The 20329-nt window shown below is 43.8% G+C and overlaps 1 protein-coding gene across 2 annotated transcripts in view; it reads left to right on the forward strand.

The window, feature by feature from the left end:
* arhgap10 (Rho GTPase activating protein 10) overlaps positions 1-20329 on the forward strand; it is a 263126-nt gene that overhangs the window by 137755 nt on the left and 105042 nt on the right. For both annotated transcript variants that reach the window (XM_038791966.1, XM_038791965.1), the window contains exons 6-9: positions 3743-3853; positions 10569-10673; positions 11619-11748; positions 15879-15985. In XM_038791966.1, the coding sequence (XP_038647894.1) occupies positions 3743-3853; positions 10569-10673; positions 11619-11748; positions 15879-15985 (453 nt within the window). The remainder of the gene's footprint in view (positions 1-3742; positions 3854-10568; positions 10674-11618; positions 11749-15878; positions 15986-20329) is intronic.

Here is a 20329-nt window from a genome sequence, read left to right on the forward strand (position 1 = left end):
CCCTTGAGGCTCTCGGAGAAATTGCCAACGGCTCCATAGCTAGCACGAACAACAATGGAGAGAGGGGGCATCCCTGTCGCGTCCCCCGGTGCAGTCTAAAATAGCCCGATGTTGTCCTATTCGTCCGTATGCTTGCCACAGGAGCCTGATACAGCAACCTGACCCAGTCAATAAATCCCCATCAAATCCGAACTGTGCCAGTACCTACCACAGATAATCCCATTCTACCCGGTCAAAAGCCTTTGTTGCATCCATTGCGATCACTTACTCCAACCCCCCGGTTTAACTAATTAATATGTGAATTCGAGATGTATGTTTTAACTGGTTAACTCTGAAACCAAAGCAACATTGATTTAACTTGTTTCATATTTTTTCTAAAGTCGTTACAAATTCAAATTGATTTTTGTAAATGTTTTAAAGCATAATATTGATATACAGCAGAGAAACCCAACTGGACCATACCAACATTTATGTTCCACCTGAGACTCTCCCCATCGTTCTTCATCTAACTCTATCAGAATAATCCTCTGTTCTCTTCCTTGTATGTTTATCTAGCCTTTCCTTAAATGCCTGTGTTCTATTCTCTTCAACAATTGCTCTGAGTAGTGGATTCCACATTCTCACTGCTCTGGGTAAAGAATTTCTTTTGAATTTCTAGTTTGATTCTCAGTGACTGAGTTACATTGATGGCCTCAAGGTTTGCTCTTCTCCACAAGTGGAAAAGTTTTCTCTGTGTCACCTATATCAAAGGTAAGGTCAGCTCTCAGCCTTCTCTTTTCAAGGGGCAGCACGGTAGCACAAGTGGATAGCACTGTGGCTTCACAGCTCCAGGGTCCCAGGTTCGATTCCCCGCTGGGTCTTGTCTGTGTGGAGTCTGCACGTTCTCCCTGTGTCTGCGTGGGTTTCCTCCGGGTGCTCCGGTTTCCTCCCACAGTCCAAAGACGTGCAGGTTAGGTGGATTGGCCATGATAAATTGCCGTTAGTGACAGAAAGGTTAGGAGGGGTTATTGGGTTACAGGGATAGGGTGGATGTAAGGGCTTAAGTGGATCGGTGCAGACTCGATGGGCTGAATGGCCTTCTTCTGCACTGTTTATTCCAAGGGAAAAGAAACTCGGTCAGTTCATCCTTTCCTGATAAGTATAACCTCCGATTTCTGATATCAATCTTGGAGGTCTTTTTTGCACCCTTCAAGCCTCTGACTATTAGTAGGAACAGCTTGAGTTGGGGAAATTTAAGGACTAGACTCCAACTGTAACAGAACTTACACAGCACCTTAATGTAATAAAGCATTCGAGTTCCTTCACATCCTTGGAATCGAGGATGACTTGCCCCTACTCTGATTCAATGGGTTCTGAAATAGTAAATAAGTGCAACGCGTGGTCTGCGCACTCTGCCATATGAACATAGAACATTACAGCACAGTGCAGGCCCTTCGGCCCTCGATGTTGCACCGACCTGTGAAACCACTCTAAAGCCCATCTACACTATTCCCTTATCACTTGAAGAGTTGAGTGGTTGAGTTGTTTGAAGTTTGTGCGTTCCCTCCAACACCTCCATTTTGCATCTGCCCGTTGCTGATCCAAGTCTCTCATTGTGTTGTGTGTCTTTCTGACTGAGCCTTCTCTATTTTGGTTGGTCACAAGGGTTTCCCATCAGTTGACCGGTATTTTTGCCCCTTCAGAGACCCTTTGAGAAACATCCGCAAAGCATTTTCGCTGTCCTTCCGTCACAACCGAGTTCCGAGTAGAGAGTTGTTTTGAGAATCTGGTGTCAGGCACATGATCAACATGTCTCAGCGGAGCTGCTTTTGAGTGATTAATGCCTCGACGCTGAGCATGTTTGCTTGGGAGAGAGCGCTGCTGTTTGGACTTCGCACTGTTGGTGGGTAATTATCCAGTCCTTTGAGGTTCCTGCTATAGGTCATCAGAGTTTCTGAAGCACATAGGAAGGTGGGGACCACTATTGCCCAGTGAACCATGACCTTGGTCATGGGCTTGAGATCCTGGTCCTCATATACGCTTTTCCTTAATCAGCTAAAGGCACAGCTGGCACAATGGAGGTGATGATGGATTTTGTCCGCCTTCATCAAAAGGAGGCTCCCAATATACCGAATGGTCTACAATTTCCAGCATCTCAGCATTGATCTTGGTTGACAGCGGGAGGTGTTTTGCCGTGGGAGCTGGTCAAAAATATCGGTTTTAAGAAATGGTTTAAAGGGGGAACGTGGGATCAACAGGTAGAGCGGTACAGGGAAGGTATTCCAGAATTTTGAGTTTAGGCAACTGAGGAACTGCCACCATTGATGGAGCGATTAAATTAGGGGGTGCTCAAGAAACCAGAATTAGAGGAGGACAGATATCTTGGAGAGTTGTGGGGTTGGAGGAGATTACAGCGATGGGTAGAGAGAGGTAAGGCCATGTAGGTATTTGAAAACGAAGATGAGAATTTAAAAATCGGGATGTTACTTGACCAGGCGCCAGTGTAAGCTATAAGCCCAGAGGTGATAGGTGAATGGGACTTGGTACAAATTAAGTCACAGGCAGCAGAGTTTTGGATGACTTCAACTTTGTGGAGGATAGAGTGTGGGAGACCAGCCAGGAGTGCATTGGAACAGTCCAGTCTAGAGATAATAAAGGCATGAATGAGGGTTTCAGCAGCAGCTGAGATCAGATTAGACCAAGTTGGGCAATGTTATGGAGTTAGCAGTAGGTCATGGTGCTGGGTGAATAGAACTTTGGAAGCTCATCTCAGGATCAAATGTGACACCAAGCTAAAAGCCGACTGACTTAGACTCCGACAGTTGCAAAGGAGAAGGATGGAGTTTGGAGTGGGGACTAATAATAATGGTTTGAGTCTTCCCAAGATTTTATTGCTGGAAATTTCTGCTCATCTCGTATTGGATGTCCGATGAGCAGTCTAATAGTTTTGCAACAGTGGAGGAGTCAAGAGTCATAAAATAAACTACAGGTGAAAGTTGCATGTATTTCGTGCAGTGAAGATAACCTATCAAACCATCATTTGTTGATCAACATCTTTGAATAAAGAAATAACTTGCATTGACCATATGTACCTGTGTAAAAGACAATCTTCTTAAAAGTCGACTATGAGTTTTGACCTAAAAACACTTCAATTTTTTTGAATACTTTGTGTAAAAGTCGACCCTCGTCTTTCAGGGATCGAACCAGACTATGATGATTAATTATCGCTTATTATTGTGATTAATTAATTTAAAAGCATGCATGGGAAGCCCGATGAGCTGCATTGGTCATATCCTATCTTCCTAATTGTTTCTGCGTTACTGAATAAGTCGATGGTAGCCATGATGTGGAGATGCCAGTGTTGGACTGGGGTGAGCACAGTAAGAGATCTTACAACACCAGGTTAAAGTCCAACATTTTCGTTTCAAACACAACGCCAGCATCTCCACATCATGGCTACCATCGACACTGCAAACTGCCGGCTCAAAGTGGAGAGGATCTCCAGGAAGATCGCGCATATAGACACTGACATTAAGTTTTTTTTTAAAGTGTTTGAAACAAACCTTTGGACTTTAACCTGGTGCTGTAATACTTCTTACTGAATAAGTGGTACTCCTTGATACATTTTCAGCTCAAAACCTAATCATGCCACACAGATCTTGGAAGTAGAGCCTGAAGCATTTCCAGGTTAATCAAATATTTGTGTAATTTAAAGCTAATTTACCTTTTCCATAACATTTCAAGGTATCTTTGTGTCTTTTAGGCAGATAATCAACTAGAGCAGATTCGGCAACATTACTATGAATTATCACTAGAGTATGTCTGTAAGGTGCAAGAAATTCAAGAGCGCAAGAAGTTTGAGTTTGTGGAGCCTGTAAGTAATGCAATCATATTTTAAGAAAAACTTTGATCATTTTTCTACTTTTTAACACACGAGGTCACTGTCCACTTATTCATAAGCATTTGCAATGAAATTGACACCTTTTCCTGTTCCCTGAAACTGTCAATACTTGCCTTGTATTTTAGTGAATTGAATGATGCATAACTGCAGCTAACAAAGTGATGGTGGAATTGACAGTGGAGGGGATCAGCCATTTAATGCCTCATTGACCTGCCTTTAGTGAAGGCTGACTGAAACCAGTTTTCAGGCTGGATTTTGCTAGGAATATTTATGGAGTAGTAAACAACAGGCCTGGATTAATGCTCCCGGAGAGACATGAGTTCACATTCCACCAGGAGAGGAATTTGAATCCAATGAATTAATAAAAATCTGGAATAAAATGCCACTCTCATTAATAATGATGATGAAGCTACTGGATTATTGCAAAAATGCATCTGATTCACTCAATGGCAATTAGGGATTGGTGATAAATGCTGGCCTGCCAGCGACACTCGCACCACATAAATGAATTAAAAATGCATACCATCCAGATCCAGGGCGCTGTTCTCTTTTTATTTTTCTTAGTTTACCAATTATTTTCTCAATTTCTGTCTCAACTACCATGGCCTGTATCTTCCGATTTCTGGGGCAGAGGGGAGTCCAAAGATGTGCTGGGGAAACCCCCCACCCTCAACCAAGAAGCTTCCAGATAAGGATTGCACAACAATTGCCTGGGACGTTCAAACTACTTTGGGCAATTGCCCTGCGCTGGAAATCAATCGATAATTTGATTTAAATCACAAACTTTAGATGGTTGTGACTGTCTTCCCATAAAAAGTTAGAAGTAAAACCACTTTGAGCTTCTGGGTAACTATAGCATTGACCCACCACTACGCTTCCCTCCCAAGACTGACCCGACCTTCATCCAACGGCCCGACCCGCTTTTCCCGCCCACCCCGCAAAATCTTATATGCCTGCCTTCTCCCTGGCTTGCCAAAGTGGCTTGACCTTTAAACTAACCTGAATTATAGCAGCTAGTGCTGTGAAAAAAGGGGCGTGGCCTACTTACCTTTACCTCTCCTGGGCTCGACTGTAGGCCACGGGAGCCCTGGGCGACAGCATGTCCTCTCTGCGGAAGAACTTGTGGATCCAGATTTGGGCTCGTCAGTCACCTGAAGACCAATGAAGCCTAACTGATGTCAGACGGACGATTTCGAGGGACCATCGAAGACCATGATTTGTTCCATAAGCCAGAGGCATATGTCACATGACTCACACCTTTCCACCATTTTTATCGAAGGATGTTTATTAATTGTCTGGATTCCAATGACTGGCAAATGTCTCCGCCATAAGGTATTGGAAGGACGATTTTGGGGCAGCACGGTAGCACAGTGGTTAGCACAGTTGCTTCACAGCTCCAGGGTCCCAGGTTCAATTCCCGGCTTGGGTCACTGTCTGTGCAGAGTCTGCATGTTCTCCCCTTGTGTGCGTGGGTTTCCTCCGGGTGCTCCGGTTTCCTCCCAGAGTCCAAAGATGTGCAGGTTAGGCCGCGATAAATTGAACTTTGTGTTCAAAAGGATTAGGTGGTGTTACTGGGTTACGGGGATAGGGTGGAGGCATGGGCCTAAGTGGGGTGCTCTTTCCAAGGGCCGGTGCAAGCCCGATGCGCTGAATGGCCTCCATCTGCTCTGTACATTCTATGATTCTATGAAGATGGCAGAGCTTTTGTCACAGCAAAGATCCATCTCCTTCAGCCAGCCTAGGTTATTAAATGCTAATGGGTTTTGTATAACTCTTCGAACTTGGGCTCTGTAGCCCACATGGGGTCATTAGTGGTTCTTCAGAGATAACAAAGTGTGAGTTTTTTCTAAAACTTGCCAAGTGGCTTCTGTTGTTCAGGGGTCACAGACATAGTTTCAACCATTTTAAATGCCCAAAGACCCATAGAATCGCTAAAGTGCAGAAGGAAGCCATTTGCCCCATCAAGTCTGCACAGACTCTCTGAAAGAGCACCCTACCTAGGCCAACTCTGCTGCCCTATCCCCATAACTCCACCCAACCTGCACATCTTTGGACTGTGGGAGGAAAGCAGTCACCCAAGTCAGAATCGGACCCGGCTACCTGCCACTGTGAGGCAGCAGTGCTCAGGTCTATTCAGTTCATAAATTTTGGAAATGATAATGAGCATATCTACATATATGCTTTAAAAAATGTAGGGTAGAATTTAAGGATTGTGAGTGATTGGTGCCTGCCATGCCGAGACTGGCGCCTAATGCACAGCTGGCGACTCTTAAACTCCCGCCTTGATTGGCAGCAGGTGGGACTTCCAAACGTTTGGAAGTGAATTTTGGAAACTTTCCAAAAAGTGAGGAAAGTGCCTGGAGAAGGTCACTCGAAGCTCCTACTTGACGAAAGACGGATTTGGGAACCCATTATGTATGTTATGATCCCTGTACAGAGTGATAACTTTTAAAATAAAAATAATACCCACGATTCCATCGGACATAAAACTGCTGGACAAGATTTCACTTTTCAAAACCTTTACTGTAACAAGCCAACTAAAATCAACATGGTTCAAACAAGCTCTGGGTATTTCAAATAAAGTGGTAAATTTCCCTTCAAATAATCGATACAACAAAATTGATACCTCGGGTAGTCACAAGTGTTCTTGTTACTTCTGCACAAATGTGGGACCATGGACAACCCACCTAATTTTTCCAACTTGGTTTCCATTTTGTAGGTTCTCTCACTTCCTACCCAGTCATTCACCAGCAGTCATATTCCATCTGAAGTCCTTGTACACAGTTACCACAGATAAGGCGTATGTATGAACCCTCACTCTCTTGGTCACGACAGTCCTGATGGCACAGAATCCCAAGAAACTCTCTCTCTGGCCTCTTTAAATGGTCTGATGGGCTCTGGCAACTCTGATAATATCAAGAGGTCTTGTTCAAACCACAAGCCCATGCTCTACCTGTTCTCCACTCTCTGCTCTTTCAGCTGTATAATGCACAGCAACACGGTCTCTGCTCTATTCTCAGACCTGCTTCATTAGCAGAATCTGTTTGATGGCTGTCAAAGAGACGGCTGTTACCCTTGGAGAGAACCTCGCTCGTTTCTTTTTGCACAAATTCTGTGTCCTGAACTGCCAGCCAGAAAACACTGGCTGACCCAACTGTCATAATATGGACCCATGCACATCATGAGCAGGCAGTGACAAACACCCAGGTGAGCCAATCAACATACAGAACAGAACACAACCAATCACCAGACAGAACACCAGAGGGGGGCTTCCAACTATAAAACACACAAGGCATCAGCGCTCCGCCTCTTTCCACTGGTGACAACTGGAGTGACAGTCAGGGTGTACATATCAGTCAGCACCTTCTACACGTGGATCAGATCTAGCCTGGTCTAGTTAGTTTGAGTTAGTTTACTTAGAGTAGTAGAGTGTCAACCCACAGGCAGCTGTGTGCTTCGTTACTGAAGTTCAATAAATCTATTGAACCAACGCTTACGTTTGGTGTATGCTTTATAGTTTATCTGCATCGTGTTGCAGTCCGTGTTACCCCAGGGTGAATAACACGACACCGACCACACTGCGGTTCGCTTTTTATTTGCCTGATGCTTCTTAACTGTTCTGTCCCCGTGACAACCCCAGGTCACAAGGGCATTTAGGAACATAGGATTAGGATGGGGCAGCACGGTAGCATGGTGGTTAGCATAAATGCTTCACAGCTCCAGGGTCCCAGGTTCGATTCCCGGCTGGGTCACTGTCTGTGCGGAGTCTGCACGTCCTCCCCGTGTGTGCGTGGGTTTCCTCCGGGTGCTCCGGTTTCCTCCCACAGTCCAAAGATGTGCGGGTTAGGTGGATTGGCCATGCTAAATTGCTCTTAGTGTCCTAAAAAATAAGGTTAATGGGGGGGTTGTTGGGTTACGGGTATAGGGTGGATATGTTGGCTTGAGTAGGGTGATCATTGCTCGGCACAACATCGAGGGCCGAAGGGCCTGTTCTGTGCTGTACTGTTCTAAGTTCTAAGGAGTAGGCCATTCAGCCCGTTGATCCTGCTCTGCCATTTAGTCTGATCATGGCTGATCTGACACTTGAATAACCTTTTACACCCACTATCCCCATAACTCTTTATATTACTGTTAATCAGAAATCCAGCAATCTCTGTTTTAAACATACGCAATGACTGAGCTTCCACAGCTCTTTGGGTTAGAGAATTCCAAAGATTCGCAACTCTCTGTGTCAAAGAATTTCTCCTCACCTTGGACCTAAGTGACCTTCCCCATATTTTTGAAATTGTACCCCCTGGCTCTAGACCCCCCCCCCACAACCAAGTGAAACATCTTGCCTTCATCTACCCTTTAAGTATTTTGTAGGGTTCAATGAGATCACCTCTCATTCTTCAAAACCCGAGAGTGTACAGGCCTAATTTGCCCAGTCACTCTTCATAAGATGGTCCCACCATCCCCAGAACAAGTCTGATGAGCCTTTGTTGCACTCCCTGTGTGGCAATAATATCTTTTCTGAGGTAAGAATGATGTAATCATCAGGAAATGATTAATCTCTTTAATAATACGCCCCAGCCTACTTTGGTCTCAAAGTTACACTGTACAAAAAGACAACACGGCTTTTCAAAGCACGTGACTCGTCACATCTTCCATCATCTGCTAATGACTGAAAGCAGCCTGATGGCGTAATAGTTGGTCACATTGGGTTTGTCCTGTAGGGTCAGTGTCACTGTTTTAATTGTTCTGGAACAGCGTGGCTGGTTCTGGAGTGAATGTCTTCAGAGCTACCCTGATTGTAAGGTGTGATTCTGTGAATAAGACAATGTCAAGCTGTTTTTTGACGAGTCTGTGGGACAGTCCTTCCAATTTTGGCTCAGGACCTCAAATGTTTCTAAGGAGGACTGAACAGGGTGTGCCTTTGTCTTTCCAGGTTGATGTGGTCCATTCGGTTTTATTATTTTTCAACTTTTCTATAGCAGATTGATACAGTGGAGAGGCTGTGTAAGTCCGTTTAGAGGGCAGTTAATAGTCAATCCCATCACCGTCTGTCTGGAGTCACATGTGGACAGGTCAGATAGAGGTGAAAGATTTCTGCCAACTTGGAATGTTGCCTTTTCGCTTGGGCAGCTCTTGCTTCCGGTCTCCGGGTGTCCTGCTGGCCCATGATTGGGCCAGGCTTCATAAATTGAACTTCGCAAGTCTGTCCCGATCTGCAAAAGTGGGACGACCTTCCCCTGTCCCTGGCGGAACAAAATCCAGTCTATTAAAATTAATATTCTTCCAAGTTTTTTGTTTTTGTTTCAATGTCTTCCCTTCTTCCTCCCTAAATCTTTCTTTGTGAGGGTTAGTAGGTTGGTCTCGTCCTTTTTATGGGCTGGCAAGACTCCAAGGATCCGTAGGATAATCCTTCAAACGGATAGGCAGTTGGGGGGGGGCTTAGCATTGCCGAAATTGCATTATTATTATTGGGCTAATGTTGAGACGGTGCTGGGGTGGTGCAGTGACCAAGGTTCCAAATGGGGACAGATGGAGGCGAGGTCGTGTGGGGCCTAGTCTGGGTGTGGTTGTGAAGGCCTCGCGTCTGTTTTCTCCGACCAGGTACTCCTTGAACCCAGTGGTGTGTCCGCTTTTAGGACATGGAGATAATTCAGACAGTATTTGAAGCTTGGATCTGTATCGAGAATGGCCTCAATCTGTGCTAAACACTTATTTGAGTCATCAAGATTGGACGCCACGTTCGGGGTGTGGGAAGGGAAGCGGCTTGAGAGATTTGGGGATTTGTTTGTGGAGGGAAGGTTTGCCAGCTTGTGGAATTGTCGGAGACGTTTGGTGGGGTCGAACTCGTTCAGGTACCTCCAGATAAGGAATTTTGTACAGGTGGCTTTCCAATCGTTTCCCGTGGCATCGTGGGCATCTCTGTTGGAAAGGATCGTTTTGCTGGTGGGGTGGGAGGAGGATAGTACGTGTGGTATTCATGGGCGAAATCTATCTAAGAATTCTGATTTGGCGGACGGGGTGAACGTGAGGTGGGAGAGGGAGTTGGGACCTATAGTGGATGATGAGGTGTGGAGTGAGGCCCTTTGCAGGGTGAACTCTATGTCTTCATATGAGCAGCTTGGTCTAATCCAGTATAAGGTGGTGCATAGGCACACTTGACCAAAACTAGGATGAGTGGTTTCTTTCCGGAATTAGAAGATAGATGTGAGCGCTGTTCACGCGGGGGTCATCCAAACAAACACACATGCTTACCCCAAACTGGTAAGCGTTTCGGTCTCCTCCTTCAGCACCATGTCAGCGATTCTGAATATCTGCCTGGAGCTGTGTGCTCTGGTGGTCTAATAAAAATATATTTTGGAAAAAGGGGGAGGATTTCTGGCCCTAAATTACATAGGTAAACCAGATGGGTTTTTATGCCAATCAAGCAGTGTCATGGTCACCATTATTGAAATTGGCTTTTTTAGTCCCGATTGATTAATTAATTAATTAATTAATTAATTAATTTAACGTAAATTCAACCAGTTGCTGTGGTGGGATTTGAGTTCTGGAGGGTTAATCTGGGTATCTGATTACTAGCCAGTAACATTATCACCGCCATTCCTTTGTGAGTATATCTATCCCATATCCCCACCTTCATTTCCTACCTAAATGCATTGGCTTAAAACAAAAGTAACTTTTTTTCTCTCTCTTTCAGATGTTGTCTTTTTTTCAGATGCTTTTCACCTTTTATCATCAGGGTTATGAGCTGGCCAAAGATTTTAACCACTACAAAACAGAACTGCACCTCAACATACAAAACGTAAGCTTTGCTGTTCAGAAAGCTGAGTGTAAATAAGTCTCCGTCATATGCTTGCGTTTTGAGTCAAAGTCGGCGAATGTTTTTTTAAAAAAAAAGTTGTTTCCGATTTGAGTCTTGCCGAGTATTTTCTTTCACGTTGAAAGCTTTTTAAAATGACTTTTGGTGAGTAATGACCTGGACATGGCTGGATGCAATTTTATTTTATAGTTTGTGAGGGGAAACAAAATAACAGACAATGGCAATCAACTTTCCAAATTCTCCCTGTGCCGTGCAACCATTCTTCAAGCTAAAAATTTGATCAAGACCTGTTGAACAACAACTTATATTTATATATAGCACCTTTAATGTAATCAGTGTCCCAACGCATTATTCGAGCTGTGGGTTTATTTAACCCATTTCCAAAACAGATTCAGGTTTGTATAAAGATCTGCAGTCAAATTTACACGTTGATTTTTCAAGCAACTCTGGTGCTGCCATCTCCTGTCCAAACAGTAATAAATCACTGAGCAGATTTTGAAATTTTGTTTTGTTTGGGGAAAAGCTCCTCCCTGTGGCAGGAAACTTGGAGGGATCCAGGAGCAAGCAAAAGCCCTTCTATTCTTCTGTACTTTCTCTAAGACCTGGGTAACCCGACCAGCCAGGGCTAGTCTAGGAAGCAGGTTAAATTTGAGGTTGCCGACCTGATTCATAGGTTAGCCCTGGCTTGTCGGTGGCTGTTGCCTTCATTCAGGTTAGGGTTGAGATTGTTAAAAGTTTTAGCATCTTACCTGAGCCCAGTTTAGCAATGCTTTGGGGGGTTTTGCAATTAAGTCCCTCGTTTCTGTGGTAATGCTGGTAATGTCACAAAAAGGTGCTACAAATGAGAACGAAACAATAAAAATAAAATGTTGACACTTCATATTCTGTGTGTTGCGACAGCTACTTTATATTAACTCTGTTTTATAGGCAAGGAATCGATTTGAGGGTGCAAGGTCAGAGGTACAGGAACTCATGAATAAGATTAAGAAAAACCCTCATGAGTTGGCAAGAACAACCCCATTTGCTACAGAGGGTTACCTATACCTACACGAAAAAAGTATGTATGTTTGTTCAACTGGCTTTCAATCTTTTGTTTGGTAGATTTAATCTGGTAGTTTTCAGTTGAATATCATTTATATGGTCTGCAATAAAGTCTACAGAGTTTGGATTCCTTTCAGAGTTTTATTTGTTACTTATCTCCCTCAGCAGTTGAAATAGATTGGTAGAGTTGACAGTGTTGCAACTTGGAAAGAGGTCTTTGTTGGAAGTGGCTTTATTGGCCAGGAGATCTGGTCTTTTTCTGAACTTTGACCTTCAGGATCATAGAATCCCTACAGTGCAGAAGGAGGCCATTCAGCCCATCAAGTGCACCGACCTCCTGAAAGAGCACCCTACCTAGGCTCACTCCCCCGCCCTATCCCTAACCCAATAACCCCACCTGGCTTTTTGGACACTTTTAAAGTGCAATTAAGCATGGCCAATCCACTTAATTTGCACATCTTTGGACTGTGGGAGAAACACATACAGGCACTAAAATCAGCAATAAAAACTGGCTTTAAAAACATGTGCTTCAATTTTACTTTTAATTTAGGGGGGACATAAAAGCATTGAAGTAGGGGTATGCAAAAGGCCCTTCTTTCCTTCTACACCATTCAATATCATGTCTAATCTTCTACCTCAGCTCTACCTTTCCTTCTATTTTCATATGCCTTGATTCCCTTCATATGCAAAAGCTGTTGATCCATGTCTTGAATATTCTCAGTGACTGAGCATCTACAGCTCTCTTGGATGGAAAATTCCAAAGTTTCGTACCCTTTGAAGAAATTTTCCTCATCTCTGTGATTGTCCCCTTATTCTGAAACTGTGACCCTTAGTTCTAGATTTTCCAGCTGGGGTGACATCCTCCCAGCATCTGTAAAGCTCCTTAAGAATTTCATGACAGACGCAGAATCGTTCTGGTGTTCCCTGAAATATCCGAGGTGCTGTTGCCCCTGACTCTCCAGCCTGCTGTAGGGCCCACCACTGATCTTCCTAAATTCAGCCCCAAATCCCCAATATGATTATTAAATCAAACCTATGTAACTCTGTCTGTGCTATTAATTCCATTATTTTTTTGTGAATGTTTTGCATGTTTGAATAAAGAGCCTTGAGCTTCAACTTCTTTCCATTTTCCTGATATCACTGTAGTCACTAATGCCCTATCGTTAAGCTCTCTGGTCCTTTGTGACCCATTTTCCTTGTTTCTACCCAAACTACTAATCAGCTGTGCAGCCTTAACACTCTGTTTTTATAATGATTCTTTCCTGAATCTTCTCTGCACACCCATCCCCAGTTTAATCATCTTAAAGGCATATCTACCAATTTAGTTATTTCATTTGCTGGGACATTGATTATGGTTAGTTGTTATTAGCTGATATAATGCTGTGATAATAAATGGTTGGAGATTGCAGGTAGTACAGTCAATGTTATCTACATGGATTTCAGTAAGGCATTTGACAAGGTACCAAATGGCAGGCTGGTCAGAAAAGTGAGATCTCAGGAGATACAGGGGAAGGCAGTGAGTTGCATCCAAAATTGTCACAGTGACGGAAACACAGGGTAATGGTCAATTGATGTTTTTGTGAATGGAAAGCCGTTTCCAGTGGCGTTCCACAGGGCCCACTGTTGGAACCCTCACTGTTTGTTGTATACGTTATTGGTATAGACTTCAATGTGGGAGGCATGATTGGGAAATTTGCACATGACACAAAAAGTGGCCATGTAGTTGATAATGGTGAGGATAGCTGATGACTCCACAATGATATCAATGGTTTGCTTGAGATTTTCCAGCATTTTCTCTTTGAGAACTGTATGAAATGCTGGTTAGGCAATAAGATACTCAGCCCATCGAGTCTGCTTCGCCATTCAATCATGGCTGACATTTTTCTCATCCCCATTCTCCTGCCTTCTCCCCATAACCTCTAACCCCTTATTAATCAAGAACTTATCTATCTCTGTCTTAAGACATCCACTGTTTGGCCTCCACATGCAGCAAAGAGTTCCACAGATTCACCACCTTCTAGCTGCAGAAATTCCTCCTCATCTCTGTTTTAAAGGGTCGTCCCTTTCATCTGAGGTTGTGCCCTCTGGTTCTAGTTTTTCATCCAGGTGGAAACATCCTCTCCACACCCACTCTCTCCAGGCCTTGCAGTATCCTGTAAGTTTCAGTAAGATCCCCCATATCCTTCTAAACTCCCAACGAGTACAGACCCAGAGTCCTCATAGCTGGATGCTTGTGTACAGTTCTGACCGCCACGTTATAGGAAGGACAAAATTGGTCTGGAGAGAGTGCAGAGGAGATTACACAAAAATGTTGCCAGGGCTTGAAAATTGCAGCCATGAGGAGGGATTGGATTGGCTTGGGTTGTTTTCCTTCGAAGAGAAGAGGCTAAGGGGAGACCTTATTGAGGTGTAGAAAATTATGAGGGGCCTAGATAGACTAGACAGAAAAAACTTGTTTCCTCTTGCTGAGGGGTCAATGCCCAGGGGGCATAGATTTAAGTTGATTGGTAGAGGATTAAAAGGCGCATGAGGGAAAACCTTTTCACTCAGAGGGTGGTGAGCATTTGGAATTCATTGTCTAAGTTGGTGGTTAAAGTTGACATATTCAGCTCCTTTGAAAGGTACCTGGATCTTACCCTGAAGTTCAGACCAGGTGCTGGAAAGTGTGATTAAAATGAGCAGCTATTTTCTTTTTACATTCTTTTTTGGCCAGTGCAGGAACAAAGGGCTGAATAGCCTCTTTCTGCAGTTTATGATTCACGTTCAGTAAATGATGCCTTCATATATGACCTGAGTCAACTTTTGATTGATGACCTCAATCTTCAGGGGACGATCAGTGTGGGAACTTGGCCAAGTCTGGTCTATTAGTGGTTAGCACTACTGCCTCACAGCGCCAGGGACCCGGGTTCAATTTCGGCCTCGGCTGACTGTCTGCGTGGAGTTTGCACATTCTCCCTGTGCCTGCGTGGGTTTCCTCCGGGTGCTCCGTTTCCTCCTACAGTCCAAAGATATACAGGTTAGGTGGATTGGCCATGCTAATTTGCCCCTTAAGGTGTTTAGGTTAGGTGGGGTTGTGGGAATAGGGCAGGGGAGTGGGCCTAGTCACGTGGCTCTTTCAGAGGGTCATGCAGACTCGATAGGCTGAATGGCCTCCTTGTGCACTGTAGAGATTCTATTCTATACCAAGACTGCATAGAAGCAATGTTAAACAGCTAGCCTCATCTGGTAAACTAGCAGGTGAAACAATTGACTTGGGCCTTATTTATTTCATGCCGAAATAGGACTTATCAAAGATATCCTGCAGGATAATTGCTCGCTTTGTATTGCGCATACTCATGGGACAATGGCAGCCAGTTCAGACTGAAAAGCGTCCAATCCTACCTGGAAGGGTAAAATACCTCAAACATTTGAGCAATAGGTGAAGCTATTTCGAGCGATGACTCGAAACGTTGGCTCTTTTCTCTGCCTACAGATGCTGCCAGACCTGCTGAGATTTTCCAGCATATTCTCTTTTGTTTCAGATTCCAGCATCTGCAGTAATTTGCTTTTACTTCATGTTTAACGTTAGTTGTGATTCCACGATTGAATAGCACTTGCTGAACAATCCCAAGAGTGCTAAGAATTATTTTAACAACCAATTTAAGATTATCAGCTGCGCTCACATGTAGATTACTTAGCCACCTATATTCATATGTAGGGGCCTGAACCTCTGCAGGCAAGAGGAACATGTCCAACATTGCGCGTTCTTCTGGAGCAAGCAACAGCAAGTGAGGGGGAGCAGCAATAGTTCCTGGTGCCCTGCTGCGTTCTGCATGGCAATACTTGAATCAATTAGAGTCAGCGTGCTGGCCAGTCAACAACCTTTTCTCACAACAATAGAACTTGTTGCTCCTTTTGAAATTTGGAGTACTTGCATCTGTCCTGATGATTACAAGATGAAAAGCTTCGACAGCATGTCTCTTTGTTCAGCATTACTAAATGTTTTTGTGACCGCAACCTACTCACCTGGTATAACTCAATGAGCATGAAAACCTTTTCTAAAAGTGTGTGTTAGCTCAGTGCTTGAAGGTAAATGGCTTTATTATTTTGATGTGGTAAATCTTTTGGTGAATATTGTAATGTATCTGAATGCTTTACATGTTACAGGAACAGGTCCTTTTGGCTCGAGTTGGGTGAAACATTATTGCTCATATAAAAAGGAGACGAAGCAATTTACCATGGTGCAGTTTGATCAGAGGTCAGGTGGGAAAATTGTAAGTAACTGATTTAAAATTGTTTGTATTTATATATATTTCAGTGTTCTTTGTCACATCCAAAATGGATTGTAGTGATAAAGCTTCAGAGTTATGATGGATGATTGAGATGCTACACCAAGAACTTGTTTATGAATGCTGTAATAGTTATTTTCTTTATTTCCCCATTCTTCACAAACTGCAGGAGTGCAGCTTAGCTTTATGGGTCCTGACATAACAATCTGTAGAGGACATACTTTTTTTAAAAAGTTTTTTTTTTTAAATTGAGGGTGCCCAATCCATTTTTTTCCAATTAAGGGGCAATTTAGCGTGGCCAATCCGCCTACCCTGTACATCTTTGTGTTGTGGGGGTGAGACCATGCAGATACAGGGAGAATACATGTGAAAACTCCACATGGACAGTGACCTGGGGCCAGGATTGAACCTGGGATCTCGGCACCGTGAGGCAGCAGTGATAACCTACTACCTGCCCGAGTAGAGGACACACTTAAGAGAGATGTTGCAGATAGATGATAAGGTGGTAAGTTTCAATTGGAACCGAAGAAAGCTTTTTCACTGAATGTGTAGCCTCATGGCATATTCTTCTGTAAGGTTAGCTTTATCTTGCCACGTTTGGCGTCTTTCTTATTTCATCTAATTTTGCCTGCCATGAGTAAGATTGACCCTTGCACTTTTAAGTTTTTAAATATTTTGCGTGGCAACTTGCTGAAAATGCGGGCTGTTAACAACACAGCAAGGGAAACGGATAAGTAGATATTGGAGGCGGCATTCCATGTGGAAACCATCACTCTAAAACTCAGCTGTAACCATGGCAGAGCATGTTATTGTGGGGGGGGGGGGGTGGGGGGGGGGGGGGGGGGGGGGGGGGGTGGGGGGGTGGGGGGGGGGGGGGGTGGGGGGTGGGGGGGGGGATTTCCCCCACATGTCTGGCGACCCTAAGTTTTATAGCTCTCTTCTTCACCTCAGTTGTGGCTGGTGACCTCATGTTTCCCTGCATACCTTTGCAGCAACCAACTCTGACGTAGGGTCTGCTGGATCGTCTCATATTAACCCTCCAAATCCGGGAGCCCACCTGCAGTTCGTAATTGGACAGGATTCCTGAAGACGGCCATTCGATTGGCTGCCTGCTCCAAATTCACCCTTTTGGCCCCATCGCTGGCATTTGCCCCCTGCAGTAGCCCGCATTTGATCCTGATGCAGGATCAGGACCTGGGAAGAAAAATCATGCTCAGGACATCAGGAACCGGAGTGAAGAGAGCAAAACCTAACCAATCAGATTTAAGGTTTGAGAAATGAATAGCGCAAGGAATAAGGAGCAAGTCTAAAGCAGAGTTGGTGAACTCATTATCTAATCAGGCACAGAAAGAGGAATGAGGACAGTGAGAGATATATTGGATGAGAGGTGAAAAAGGCCAAGTTAAAAACAATTAACGTTTGACGTTTTTAAAATCTTGGACCATTAGGAGCTAAAGAAATGAGTCTTAACTCACAATGGTTACTTTTCAGTGCCAGATTGATTGATGGACAGTAATTTACACTTATCAGATTGCTAAAAGGGACTTGTAATGAAAAGACTAACTTTTTGTGGCAAGTTTAGTTCATATTTGCAGTCCAAATACAGCAACCTCACTATATTTCAATGGTGAAGGAGGCAGTAAATTGCTGTTTTGAGAAGCTATTGTAGCAATGCTAGTACGGCAGCAACTTTTAGATTTTGGCGTTGAACATGCATCAGCCATTCTTCAGACATTCCTCTGCTTTTTTTTTGCATAAATAACGGTGAACACCATTAGCATCACCCATTGCTTTGATAGAAAATTCAGGCACAACAATTTGTGTTTTACGTTTGGCCTTCCCTTTGCTTTTAGTCCATGTTCTCGTCTCTCTCCTCCTCACCTGACTGCCTCCCAAACCTGCTGAGGAACTCACTCACTGGAGATTTTCAGATGACTTTGTAACCTGTCATTCTAATGTTTTCTGTGAACTCACTAATGTGATGCCTCGACCCTAAGCTCTGGAATTCCCTCACCAAATCTCTCTCCCTCTCTATCTGTATCTCATTCTCAATACGGCACTTAAACCTATCTCTTTCACAAAGCTTTAGGTCGTTTGTCAAACAAGTAAAAACATCCAATTAACTATTTTGTACATCAGTCGGCATAACAAAAGACTGCTTACAGGCTGAACAAGGACAAAGAACAATACAGCACAGTAACAGGCCCTTCAGCCCTCCAAGCCTGTACTGGTCATGATACCAACCTTGGCCAAAACTCTCAGCACTTCCTTGTGCCGTATCCCTCTATGCCCATCCTATCCATGTACTTGTCAAGAAGCCTTTTGAACGCCGTTAATGTATCTGCTTCCACAACTTCCCCTGGCAATGCGTTACAGGCACTCACCACCCTCTGCGGAAAAAACCTGCCTCACACATTTCCTCTAAACATTGCCCCACAGACCTTAAACGTATGCCCCCTGGTGACTGACCCCTCCACCCCGGGAAAAAGTGTGAAAACCTTTGGGACATTTACTATGTTAAAATCACAAGATAATGCAAGTTGTTGCTACATTCATTTATCATTTAAGACTTTATAACAGTCTTGATGGTGCAGATATACACAATGAAAGGGCAAGATTTTCCTGGAGCAGGGAATACCATGAATGTGTTCATTAGATTTTTATTCCCACACTCAAATTTACACCGACACGGGCTAGAAGGGTGAACTGATAACAGGGTATCTTAGGGTCTTAGTTAAGGATAGAAAAAGGAATAACGGAAAAGTTTGGTGAAATGGATGAGATGAATTTGAGTTGGATCTGCTATGGAAAGAAAGAATGGTTCATCAAAAAAGAGACACAAATGAAAAGTAGGGGAAAAAATTGACGTTTTAGAAATCTGTAAGAACAATTGACTGCATGAACAATTGACTGCCTTCAAAGCCAGCAGGTTCAAAACTTGTTTTTTCCTCTCTCCTATGTGATTTCCAACAAGTTACCAATCTTTGCCATTTCAGTTTTCTTCCCCATCAATTAAGGTAATTGCAGTTCAAAACAAACAGAGAGATATTCAAGTCCCATAATGATCAGTTGCCCACTTGTTGACAGTTCTTTTTTTTGTCAATTTTCCAATTAAGGGACAATTTAGCATGACCTATCCACCTACCCGGCACATCTTTGGGTTGTAGGGGTGAGATGCAGCCACGGGGAGAATGTGCAAAACTCCACATGGACAGTGACCTGGGGCCAAGATCGAAACTGGGTCCTCTATGCCGTGAGGCAGCAGTGCTAACCACTACGCCGCCACGCTGCCCCCTTGTTGACGGTTCCAAGATGAAAGTGTGGCCGCCTTTGAAAAAATTAATCCCAGGCCAGCATCCAAATGTACACATAATGCCAAGTTGTTCCATTTTGTAGAAGAAAAATTCAGTCTTGAGAGATTTGACATTTAACATTAGCAAGTTTTGGAAATTCTCAAATTGTGGCATATTTTTCCTTTCTCTGAGCAGCTTTTCCTCTGAGCAGAGAAGGCTGAGAGGGGATCTGATTGAGGTGTACAAAATTATGAGGGACATAGTTGGGTGGATAGGTAGGAACCTTTACCTTTAGTAGAGGGGTCAATAACCAGGGTGGCATAGATTTAAGGTCAGGGGCAGGAGAGGATTTGAGGAAACACTTTTTCACCCAGGGGGTGATGGAATCTGGAACTCACTGCCTGAAAGGGTGGTCAAGAAGTGGAGATGCTGGTGTTGGACTGGGGTGGGCACAGTAAGAAGTCTTACAACACCAGGTTAAAGTCCCAACAGGTTTGTTTCAAATCACTAGCTTTCAGAGTGTATCTCCTTCATCAGGTGAAGCTGCTGGTTTTAAGGCAGTCTTGTTGGGGAACAAGTGACTCGCCTGATGAAGGAGCTGCGCTCCGAAAGCTAGTGATTCGAAACAAACCTGTTGGACTTTAACCTAAACTTCTTACTGAAAGGGAGTTGGAAGCTGGAATCCTCACAACATTTAAGAAGCATTTAAATGAGCACTTGAAACACCATAGCACACAAGGCTATGGACCAAGTGCTGGGAAATGCGATTAGAATAGATAGATGCTTGATGGCAGGCACAGACCTGATGGACCAAGGGGCCTCTTTCTGTGCTGTAACACACGAGCTCTATGAATTGTGTATGAGCAATAGAATGGAATGTTAATGCGCTGTTATTTTGCTGAAGGATTGATTTAACTTTGCTCCACCACCAGAGAAACAGACCATCTTCATACTGCTGATTAATAGCAAATGGCCAATGTGTACTTTTATTTTTAAAAAAATTTATGGGGCCTGAGCCTTGCTGGCTCGGCCAACA

Source organism: Scyliorhinus canicula, chromosome 3 (assembly GCF_902713615.1).
Source record: "Scyliorhinus canicula chromosome 3, sScyCan1.1, whole genome shotgun sequence".
Lineage (NCBI taxonomy): Eukaryota > Metazoa > Chordata > Chondrichthyes > Carcharhiniformes > Scyliorhinidae > Scyliorhinus > Scyliorhinus canicula.